General features: G+C 42.4%; 1 protein-coding gene across 1 annotated transcript in view; it reads left to right on the top strand.

Annotated features, from left to right (window-relative positions):
• The window catches only part of inpp4b (inositol polyphosphate-4-phosphatase type II B), a 105,042-nt gene that overhangs the window by 15,163 nt on the left and 77,745 nt on the right, over positions 1 to 12,134 (top strand). Inside the window, exon 3 of the mRNA XM_070913925.1 lies at positions 9,703 to 9,782. Coding sequence (XP_070770026.1) covers positions 9,703 to 9,782 — 80 coding nt within the window. The remainder of the gene's footprint in view (positions 1 to 9,702; positions 9,783 to 12,134) is intronic.

Genomic DNA, 12,134 nt, shown 5'->3' with positions numbered 1-12,134 from the left:
CACAGAGAGACAACAATTTAGGTCAGAATTTCTTTTCTCATTTGCCTCTCAGGTGTTCTGTAGCACAGAGATCACATAAGACTCTCATTATTTTCTAATGAAAGTTTATGCTACATGGTTTTTATGTATAGTGAAGATATTTATTAGTATTAAAGCACTACCAGAGAAATATTGCAGGAAGAACTGTCCACCCACACAGAGCTTTGACCCCCATCTGCTCCAACTTGAAATGTATAGCAGCAAAATCCACCCAATAGAGTTTGAATCTCCCACACTGAAGGACAAATGCTGGCAGGTACAGTGTACGTATCCTCAGGGCAGAGTGTTAACGACATGTATGTTCAGCGAGGATACAGTGCACCTCGGATTTGACTGTACACTCAAGTCACTGAGGATTAGACTCTCTAAATATTACGGGGCATCAATCCCTGTCTGTCTGCCTGTCTAGGCTGTTAACCACCTCTGGGCTGCACCATTGATCTCCGTAATTGACTCCTACTCTTCAAAGGAAGCTGAGAGTTGGTTTGATCCGAGCTGTTTACTTTCACAGCCCCTATAGCCCTGCTCTCTGAAGAAGAGAGCTATCAACCACTTCAGGCATGAGCTAGCATATTATAGTGCCATTACTGTGCATGCGCTTGTGTTTGTGTGTGTGTAAGAGAAAGAAAGCGAGGTAGAGAGGGAGAGAGAGAGAGAGAGAGAGAGAACCAGCATAGCCTGTAGCCTTACAGGCCTGGGGGTTAGCTAGCAGCTTCTTGCTGTTACATAAGAGCAGGGAATTGCAACCTGCACATTGTAACTCTGCTGTGCACAAAATTACAGGCCCCATTCAGCTATTGTTTGTCTGCGAAATGTTTTCCCGATGCCAGAAACCAAAAGCTTCATATTAATGTCACGATCAAGGTAACAGAGATGACGTGACAAACAGGATGTTCAGCGTAGCAGCATGTTTTGTGGATGATAAAGGTCATTCTTTCTCCACTCTGCATGCAACTTCTTTCCTCTGCTGCATTTGTGGGCCTCAACTTGAACCGCAGAGTCAGAGAAGGGGAAGCTGCTAACCACAGCCTCCTTCAGGTCTTGCTGATAGCAGCTTGCACTAAGTAGCTGATAATAAACACTTGCACATTGTGGGTGTATGATCATATGGGTCGGTCTCATCAAATGCAACTCTATCAAAGGAGCTTCAAGTTTGTTGTGCTGTAATTTACATGTAGTACTCAGGTCAATAGAGGGGATTTGAATGGGGCTGTACAGTCTTTGGACCTGCTACCAAGTCATGTTTACAGACTGTGAGTGAAGGAGCCTTGATTTTTATCTCCTAGTCTGCAGTGGGGTTAGCCATTAAAGTTTATGGACCAAAGAGAGAGTGTGTGGGGGGATGGCTTCCAGTGTACCAAGGGCAGGCTGCATGTACCACAACTTGAGTTTCTTTTCCTCCTACGTGCAGCTTTGTCTGTGACATAGATTGTTTCTTCTTCTCCTTCTTCTCCATTCTTGGACATGGAGGCTTCTGTCAGAGAGCCTAGGTTTCGTCGGACAGTTGGCCAGGCACAAAAAGGATGCAGCCAAAACGTGTTTAAGTAAGCAAGAGCAGGGACAGAGGCAGGGAGATGTGAAAAACGAATAGAGTGGAAGGAAGGGCTTCTTGTGTGGGGGCAAGCATTGACAAGCTGAAGAATGTATGTGAGAGCAGGTATGAACACTTGGCCTGTATCGCCCTTTTTTCCTCACTTCTCGTCTTCTCGTGATCTCGAATCACAGATACTCTGGAACCTTAAACTGTTTTGAGAGAAAGAGGGATATTAACTTGTCTGCCGCTCTGCAACGTTCATCATACATGTCTCTGTAGACCTCTCTGTACTTACAGCAACTGTACAAGGAGGAATCATAAAAAGGAATTTCCCCTGTCTCGCAGCAGTCAGCTTTCAGTGAGTATTTACCTTACAGGCTGAAAAAGTCCATCCTCCTTTGAGTTCTTATCAAGTCTCTGAGTTTCTGTGCTAAAACTATAGGAACAAAGAAGATTTCTTTTTTGAGAAACAGGATCTATGACATGTATTTTCAGTAGATAAACATATTGGACTACCTACGACAGCCACTAGCAGCACCTCCCTCTGTGTTTGGATGACGGGTGATTTTGTTATATTGTCTGTGGTAGCACACATGAATTGTGACATTATCTGATTGAAAAGCAAATTTCACAGTCCCAGAAAATATCTGGCATACTGCAGATATACAATGGTAAAAATAGCACACTAGAGAGACTGGTAAATTAATTCATGGGAAAATCTCCAGGCCCCAAAAAATACAGAGACTTGATATTCAGTGCAACACTTTCAAAGATGGCATAATAGGCTGGGATAATGATTGAGTTTGTTTGTCATTGTAGGCTATATTTCAGTACAGCGAGCTATATTCCTCAAACAGCTGGCTAATTAAACTACCAAATGCATTAGGCATCGACAAAACAGCACCATTCCAATTTTAACATCACTCAGATATTAAAATATTGATTCAGTCCTTAATCATGATGCACAGTAATGTATCCCTTGTTGTTCTTCCTCATAGTCCACTTCGTGATTTAGTTTAGATATGGATTTTTCTTAAACCCTCCGTGTGTTCTCATGGTAATTTACACTTGTCTGACTCCAAAGTGAGATAAGCATTATCACTGAATTATGTGAGCACAGAAGTTAAGTCATGGAAAGCTATGCCAATTAAGAGCCCACTTCCACGATTTTACACTCGATAATCTTACAAGAGTTGAAAAAGATTAAACTTTAGCTTTCTTTTTTATCAAAACCATACCCAGAAGGCATTCATCTCTCCTGTTTCAGTTTCATGTTTGCATAACGAGTCATGCTTTTTGTTTTACAGTAGGTGTGTTTGGTGCCTTTGATACATTTCAAAAGTTATTCATAAAGAAAAAAATGGTACAAACGATTAATAAGGCATGTAATGGCAAAAAAAAACACACTAGAAGAACACATCAAAGTATTTTCTATTTTAGAACAAATCGGTATTATTACACTCCGATAAGTCTCCCTCACATTGCTTGGAGCGCACATACTCCGCCTTTGAACCAGCGAGTCACACAACAAGAAGTAAACACCATCTGGAGCCTGCTACACTTTACCTGCACAGGTCAGACTGCAACAATTAAAAATCCCTTAGCAATTGATTATATCCAACTGACCAGTATCTGTACATTGAAACTCAGAGGCCGAACCTGCCGTATTGGCCCAAATATAATACAACCCTGATTGTAAGATGACCCCCTTTTCCAATACCTATTTTGGAAGAGACTTTTTGAAGATATGAAACACTTTCAGACAAGTCCAGTTGGGAAAGACACTGTAAGTCCAAGGAGAAGATCATTCTCATTCTTAAAACCTTTTCTTTTATAAAAGTGAAAATACTCCCATTAAAGCGGGGGGCTTCCAAAAAACTTGCAGGGCTGACTAACTCTAAAAGCGTCACTATAAACAGACTTAAAGAAACTTGCTAGCCGAGCAATAATCCATAATACAGCGCTCTTATTTAATACCACCTCCACTTCTTCAATCATAATTTCTAGAAAAATATAACATCTTACATTAAAACCAGTACAGCTGAAGTGAGAGAGAGTGCTGTTTGGTTGTCCCCTTCATGTAAGCTGCTGGCCATGCAATGAAGAAATAGAAGGGCAAACAGGGGTGAGCTCAGGTCTAGCTGCATCTCTGTCTGCAGACTTTTTTTTTCTTTTCTTTTTTAACAGATCAGAGGGAGGGGAGTGAGGTCAAGGTAGAGAGCCATGAAAAGAATAAGTCAGGGAAGAATGGGAGGACAATGTCGAGGGTAGACAGCTAAGAATGAGAACATCAGCTCACCCGGGGAAAACACAACTGCCTGCTTTTGTCTGTGCTTGTCTGGGTATGGGGGTGACTGAGATCCCTTGTTGCCGTCTGTGCGAAAACTTCAGCTGCCAGTGGCATTTGCTCTATGATTTTTACATGGACTAACACATCCACTGCCTACAGATTTATATAAGGTCCATGAATAATGTGCGTGTGCAGTGTGCAACCAGGTGTGAGTGCTGGTTGAACATTTCGAAAAAAGCAGGAATTAAGAAGTACTAAGGCTTTTCCTTTTACAGCCAGGAGAACATATTCACTGCAGTAGGTAGCTTGTGCTCCCCATGCTGAATGTAAGACCAATCCCTGCCAGTCTCAGTGTGCTTTTCAGGAACTCACAGTTTGAATGCTCTAAAATATGTCAAATATTTTGAACTTCAAAGTAGGGCATTAAAAAATGCCCATTTTCAGTGTGCTTGATTCATATTTTGAACAAGCTTTGATCTAGGATTTTCTATGGATGTTGTTACTCGACATATATTTCTGTTCCCTGTAAGATTCAAACAAATTCCTATTGTAAACAGATTTTTAGAGTGGGAGTGCACACAAAAAAAGGCCACAAAACACATCAGTAATCACTGTCAAAAAATGAGCAGGAACCAACAAAGCATGTACAAATGGATTTGTCAACAGCAGGGATCCACATAAATGCTGTTGCATAGTCAGAGTAAGCGGTTTGTTTGCAGCCTGAGAAGCATCTTGGGTAATCTGTTGGCAGGTATGAGTTCATGAACTATCTGACCCTGGCTTCCACTTGGCATCCAGGTCATCAATCCTCATGGTAATGAAAGCAGCAAGAACACTTCAAATCCAGTGTTTCCACCCACACTCCCCTAATTCCTCACCCCACCTCCCATATTAAGAAAGGTTGACGACTCATCACCATGACCTCCAGTGCTCAGTGTATTCGTACATTACAATTTGTGTGTGCTTACAAATGTCTGGGTGGGTGTGCGCGTGCGTGTGCGCTTAAGTGTTTGTGTGCGTGTCTTATTGTGTTTGCTTGTGTACCTGCTCAGGGTGATAAGGGCCAGTGTGGAGCGTGTCCTTTGTTCTGCCGGAATGACTCATCCCCCTGTGTCAGCATGGGTAAATTAAACCCTGCTTTAATCCAAGGTTCAAGCCCAGATAGTCAAAACCTAAGCTTGGTGTCACTGGTGTTGCTGTGTGGGTTTGTGCCTCATTGTCTCGATGTCTCTAAATCGATTGATGTTTTTTTTTTTTTCCTTCCTCTCTCAGTGGCAGCTGCATGTGTCAGTAAATATCTGGTTAAAATGTATAGAGAGCACTTCAACAAGCCACTCGTGTGATCCTCGAGTGTGTCAGTGTGTGTTTTGATGTGTTTATCCGTGTTGTACGCAAACACATACTCCTACACATATACCTTGCACCGTGTGGTCGAAATTCATGTTAATTCAAGCAGCCATAACAAGTGTTTCTTCTTCCTGTCGGCCATCTGAGTCACAGGCTGCAACCGAGGTGTGACACACAACTCTGTCTCTGTCTCTCTCTGCCTCCCCTCCCTTTCTCTATATTCTTCTATATCTCTCTCCCTTTTCTGTGTTGCTATCTTGGTTCTCTACCCATTAATTGTTTGTCTTCCTTCCTTTCTGTCTCTTCCTCTTCTGTGTTGTTCCACCCTCCTCCTCCTTCTTCCCGCTCTCCACCTCGACTGCTTATATTTGTCGACTCCCTCCCCCCACCCCCCTTCTCTCTCTCTCTCTCTCTCTCTCTCTCTCTCTCTCTCTCTCTCTCTCTCTCTCTCTCTCTCTCTCTCTCTCTCTCTCTCTCTCTCTCCCTCCCTCTCTCTCCCTCTCCCTCTTGCTGGTCTCGCTTACTGTCAAGCCAGCCACAGCAGCAACAGCGGTAGCGCCAGTAGCTCACTCTAGCCAGTTTTCAGTCACAGCGGAGGCTGCAGTGTGTGTGTGTGTGTGTGTGTGTGTGTCTATTTGTGTGTGTGTGTTTCATGTGTTGGCGTGTTTACAGTGTATGTATCAGCCAGTGTGCCTGCTGCTCTCTAAAGAGCGAATATATCGTATACATGGAGTTACTCTAACTGAGGACTGGAGGAAGATATGTAGGAAGACCGTCCTGGAGCTCATTAAGAGGAAGAAAGAAGACAAAACATCTCTTTTCTCTCTCTCTCTCTTCTTTATTTCAGTCTCTTTCTCTTTCTGTCGGCCTCTCCTCATTTCTGTAGCTCCTCTCTAACTGTCTTACTGGCTTGCTGCTGCTAGGATTGGGTGCAACATAACTGTAAGTGGACTTCCTTGTGTGTGTGTGTGTGTGTGTGTGTGTGTGTGTATAGTCACATAGTGTATGTATGTTGTGTGTGATCTCAAATATGTGTCAATTTTAACTTGCTGTGTCCATATTTTGTGCCCAAGTGCACAAACTTGCATGTTAGTATAAATGGCATGTCATGACATCTCTAATGACTTAATTAGGCCAATTTGTGAAGCCCTATTTGTAGTGAAGGAGCAGCATATTCATGTAGACACTACTGACCTCCATGGTATAAATCTGTTCATATTCATAAATGTTTCACAGATGTGTATTATTCAGTGAGTGCCAAAACTGTCACCGCTGCCATTTATATAAAATGTCATTTCTTGGCGTAGCATGTGAATGAATGTCCTCTCCTCCAGGTATTCTCTGCAGTCTGTCTATGTGTGTGTGTATGAGAGAGAGAGACAGATAGGGAGAGGGAATGATTGAGCGAGTGTGTGTCTATGTGTGTGTCACTCTGTCACTCAGGGTGTGGAGAAAATCAATAGATCTACAGCTTGAGTTGGACCGTTTACCTCTGCCAAGTGATGGGCAGACACTGTGGCCTTCAAAGGTCCACAGAGAAGTGCTTGAGATTACCTGCATATGTACACTATGTCAGCTCTGCGTGCTCCTGCACAAGTGTGTTTTTTTGTGTGTATGATTGATCTTTTATGCGCACACGCGTGTTCTCGAGAGCACTTTTGTGTTCGGTCAGGAATGTGTATTCATCTCTGAGCTCTGAGCGTGAAATGTCTCGCTGGCAAGCAACTGTCACTTTTTTTGAAAACTAGCGACGGAGATCTTCGACCCAAAGTTTCTCTTGTAGCTTGCAACCGGTATGGCCAATAGAACCAGTGAAGGGAATGAGCAAGAGCAGGCGAAAAGATAGATAGAAAAAAGAGAGAGCCAGCGCATGTGAGGACGGAACAGAGCGAGACCATCATAATCAATCCTCCATGATCCTGGAAGAGCATCATTTGTCTTCTTTTTTTCACTCCACTCCTCCTCTTGCCCCCATCTTTCTCTCATTTTCTGTGGTACAGCCACTTTGATCTTGCGTAAGAAGACGGTCTCCAGAGCTTCATTACTTTTAAAGCCTTCATCGTGAGGGGCCATAAAAAGATGCTAAGGAATGGATTTCTAAGACCATTTACCAGACGTTCTGTACCGGCTTGCAAGTAATGGCTACATAGGGATATAATGTTCCTGTGTAATGGCCTTCTGTGCCTTTTGCTCTGGGTTATCAGGGCAAACTAGGATTGGCTATGATACGTCAGTGCTGAAGAATATGACGTTGTGCATATTATGTAGTGCCTTCTGGGGGTCCTGGCTCTGTTTAATTCATAAGGACATGGCACTATGCTGCACAAACGTGTAACTGAATATGATGCTTGGGGTTGTGTGTCTTTCTTGGTAAATTTGAGCTGCTTCCTAAACCTTTCACTGTGTTTCAATGTTATGTATTGTGGTATTTTTGTGGTAGCATTGTGACTGACTTTGTTTTTTGGTCTTTTCCTCTTCCTCTTTGTGTGTGCACGCATGCGTGCGTGTCCGTGTTTGCCTACTTGTGAGTGGGCCGGGGCAGGGGAATGTGTTTGGGGCAGTGTTTTGCCTTTGCATATGGGGATTCGAATGGGGTAGCAGGAAAATGCTCGGGGAGGAAATGATTGAGAGAAAAGGTCAGTAGACAGGATGCCCTTTTTTATCTGATACAGGAGACTGCAGAGAGTCCAAAATAAGGGAGAGAAAGAGCAGCGCAGTGGTAGGAAGAGGGAGGAAACAAGATTAGAGGTAAAAGTGTAACCAAATAGCCAAACAATAAAAGAAAAGTCAGAACAAAGGTGAAGAAAAACAGCCCTGCATGATATTTTCAACCACAAACAATATCTAATCTCACAAAAGCAGTGAGTCTTGTCTGGGACGACTTTATAACAGGGAATGCAATAGTCATGTGACCTGTGTGTCAGTGTTTCAGGGTGACACCTCTCATCAGTCATGCCCTCTTTAGCACAGTTGCCATATGACCCTCGCTCTATGACACTGTTACACTTTTTCCAGTATTTCACAGTAGAGATGCTCTTTTTCCCCCCCAATTTTCCCACTAGTGACAAAGTAAAGTGGAGACACTGAATGTTATAGTAGTAGTGACAAAGACAGTGTATTTAATGTGGATTTGTCATGTCATGACTAGAGCTGAACTGATTATGAAAATTAATTGGCAACTATTATAATAATATAATCGAATAATCATCGCAGTCATTTTCTAAGCAATTGTGCCAAACATTCTCCAGTTTCAGGTTCTCAAATCAAACGATTTGCTGCTTTTTTTGTCATATATGATTGTAAGTTGAATATCTTTGGGTTTGGATTGATAGTCTGATAAAACAATGAATTTGTCATAGAGTAAACTTTGGATCGATTAATTGAGAAAAGTATCAGGGCTGATCTGACGTATCGGATCTCCGCATCTCATTTCCAGTCTGTCTTTATTTGTGCTCTGTTCTCTGTGAGTTGGAGAGTAAAAATCTATTGAGTGTGTGAAGCTTTCTGATGTTTGCTTACAATACCTGAAAATTTGCATTCATTACACAAACAGACACAATCCTGTTTTCATCTTCACAGGCAAGGTACAGCCTTTGACAGCTATCTAAAGGAACAGGCATGGGGCAAGACACAAATTGTCTTGTTTTGTGTTGTCACTTCAGTGTTCGAAGAACCATCACTGGAACTATTGTAAAAGCCTAGAAATAAATAAAAAAAAACACCTAGGTTTGGTAGATAAAAGGGCTAGTAATGATACTGTAGCATCTCAGTATCTCAGTGTGTGAGTGTGAACAGGCTCCGGATACTTTAATTAAGATCTATTTTCCCCCCCAGTAAGATGAAATATGTGGCATCACCTTTGTACCTGTTGTTAATTACCTACTCTGTGTTTTAGCTTTGTTCCGAGCAGCCTGTGTCCTTGGCTTGGCTCGGCGTTAGCCCTCCCCTCCTGCAGCACAAAGCTTGCATGTTGATGGCGTTACTTGCAGGTGCAGGACTTTTCTGTACGTGTGTGTGTTGAGTTGCATGCGTGCGGGCATGCCTGTGAAGGGAGTGTGAGTGTGTGTGCGCTTTCCACGAATGTGGATCATCTCTCTTCGTTATTGATGGGCTCGTCCCCTACCTCACTCTCCATGACCCAGTTCTCGTGTGCTGACACCCCCTGTTCACATCATGCCTGCAGCAAACACATGTTGTCAGAGCAGCGAGAAAGGGGAGACAGAGGGTGAAAGAGAGACGGGAAAGGAGAGTAGATTGTTCGTGCCCGTGCCTTGTGCCAAGTTCAACAAGATCTCACACTTTTGCCTTTCTAGATCACAGGCTGCAAGTAATTTCTGACACATTATGTCTGACCTGTTTCTAACACCTCTATGGTACGATCAAAAGAAAAAAAGTGTTGTTCAGTCGTGTCTTTGTATTGTTTTAACTGTTTACCTTACTGCTTTTCCTTATGTTAACTGGCTGTGTTTTTCCTCTCTGTCTGGTTCTACAGAGCAGCTTCCTGGGCAGTGCCACATTTTCAGTAGGCGATCTGCTGAGGGCTAAAGATGAACGCCTGGCCTTGAGTCTCAGGTAAGTGCATGTTTCTGTTCAGTGCTCTCTGTGTTTCTCCAGGCTAAATAAAATTCAGACTTTAGAGTCCAAAGATTGTGCCTCTTCACACGAGAAGTGGCAGACCAACTCAAACATCAAACTGAGATGAGTTGGGAAAAGAAACCTACCCACAGATGTTGCAACAGCAGCAGCTTCAGGAACGTAGTTGTAGCTGCCAAGGTTGTTTGTTTCAGAGATGTTGTGTTAGTGTGTGGGAATACAGTACTCTGATCTGCTTTTTTTGGGGGGGGGTTGTGGTAAATGGGGATGGGAATAAGTGTCTTTCTCTAGTTAAATGAAAGGAATGAAAAGGAATATCTGTATCTTGTTTGTGGGGCATCATATTGTGATTACTCTGAAAGATATAATGATTCAGATATGATTCATGATTAGTGGGAATGATCATTTTTGCATCACAATTTTCATTTTCACTGAAAAAAATAGTAAAATCATGGCGATGTGACATTTGTTGGTGTCTGTGCTAAACAAACCAAAATGTTTTCTTCCATTTATGGAACAAGGTGTGACGGCCAGGTTATCTCTGCAGCACTACGGTACTTCAATTTAACACTGTTTTGTCACACATCTTACCTTTATCAAACAATTGTAGGTTCTGCAATTTGGATATTGCACTTGGCCATATGGCAATTTCAGTAATATTTCGATTTAATGTTCAGCCCTACTTGTTTGAAAGGTGGGCCAAAAACATTTACTTTTCAAGGACATTTTAATATATTTCGGGATACACATGGAGCCAAAGACTGACCATCGTAGAGTAATAAATCAAGGAAGAACATTTTTTTTTAAATGTTTGGTCTGTATGCAAGCATGCTGTATAAAGGTTGAGAGCATGGGTGATAGCTGCTTGATAAAATCAGCCAACAGGAAAAAAAAAAAGAAGAAGGGAGAGTTTTATTTTCAGAAAGTTGATGTATATCACAGAGCACTACCTTCCTTAAAGACAGGACTATAAGGATGTAATCAGTTCATTTTACCACAAAGAAGATTGGTCGTTTACCTTTTGGAGGACGCGTCGACACGTCACAAACAACAGATAAGCTGTGCACATGAACATGATTAATGGTGTGTCCATCTTATGAAGCGCTTGACATGATTGCTAAGAAATACAAAGCAGTTTTATAAATGAACGGCCACCAAGGCTAGACAAGCATGAAATGGTATTTTGCTGGTAGAATGTTTTTATGGTGGAAGGATTGAATGTCGAAACGGTGCCAAGTGCAATTCATGCATCGGTTGAAAATGAGTGTTTGATAATTGTTTCAATACTTTGCGCCACTTTAGAGCAAGAGGAAACAGCTCTGGCCTCTTGTGTGTTAATTGACTTGCATTTCACTGTAAATTGAGCTGACAGCGTAGGTTTACGCAGGAATGTGAAGTCATTAGTGCCACAAAGATCAGGTGATCATCACCTACACACCTACACAGAACACATCCACATACTTGACTCATACTCATTTATTAAAACTGTTTTTTAATATAACCAATTAACAACAACTCTGTTTTTTTTAAGCCTGTCTTCACTCATCTAATTGCTACTGCTGATGCTAAATATTTTCCACTGGATTGGAAACACCACCAACCACGCCTACTTAACCCATTTAAATCAGGAGAGACTTAAATGAGTGAACAATTATTTACTGACACATGCATAATAGAGATAAGAAATGTGAAAGTGATTAGACCCTAGCGTGATGCCATCATATTTTAAGGGGGTGGTGAAGCCTTAGTATAGCATACCCCCCCCGATGGAGTCTAGACACTGGTGATGGTGGTGAAAGGATGCTGAAGATCTGGATGTGATGAGGAGTGGCGAATGGGGTGGAGGAGGGTTGCTGCGATTCCACACTGAAATGGCCGCTGACAGAGAGGTGGGGGAGAACAGATTTAAATTTTGGCAGCAGCAATATGATTGGCTGATGGAGATCGGGGCAAAATCTGGTTGGATAGTGAGAGAGTAAATGCCCATGATTAGCTGACTAGAGAAACAGGAAGAGAGAGAGGGATGTGAATGAATGAGCATAGTGTTCCTGACTGACTCATTGAGTTTAAAGAGTAACCTGCTCTTCCAGGTCTTTGCTGACCTCCAATGGTTCAACTTTTAAACCAGGACCCTGTGACATCACTGTCGAATATGGTTACAGGTGCAACATATCACACTTCTGACCACACCCACCATTAATGTTGGAAACAGACTGTCGACCAGAGAGGACAGTGAAACATTGCTTTTCCTTTGGTTACTCTTTAAGATGATGCTGCTGCTCACTGCTTACTGTTGTTAATCACTATTAACTACTGCGGCTGTTCACAGGC

The sequence above is a fragment of the Enoplosus armatus genome, chromosome 2, assembly GCF_043641665.1.
Source record: "Enoplosus armatus isolate fEnoArm2 chromosome 2, fEnoArm2.hap1, whole genome shotgun sequence".
Classification (NCBI taxonomy): Eukaryota; Metazoa; Chordata; class Actinopteri; order Centrarchiformes; family Enoplosidae; genus Enoplosus; species Enoplosus armatus.
Note: the sequence above shows the minus strand (reverse complement) of the source record. Positions and strands in the feature narration are given on the sequence as shown.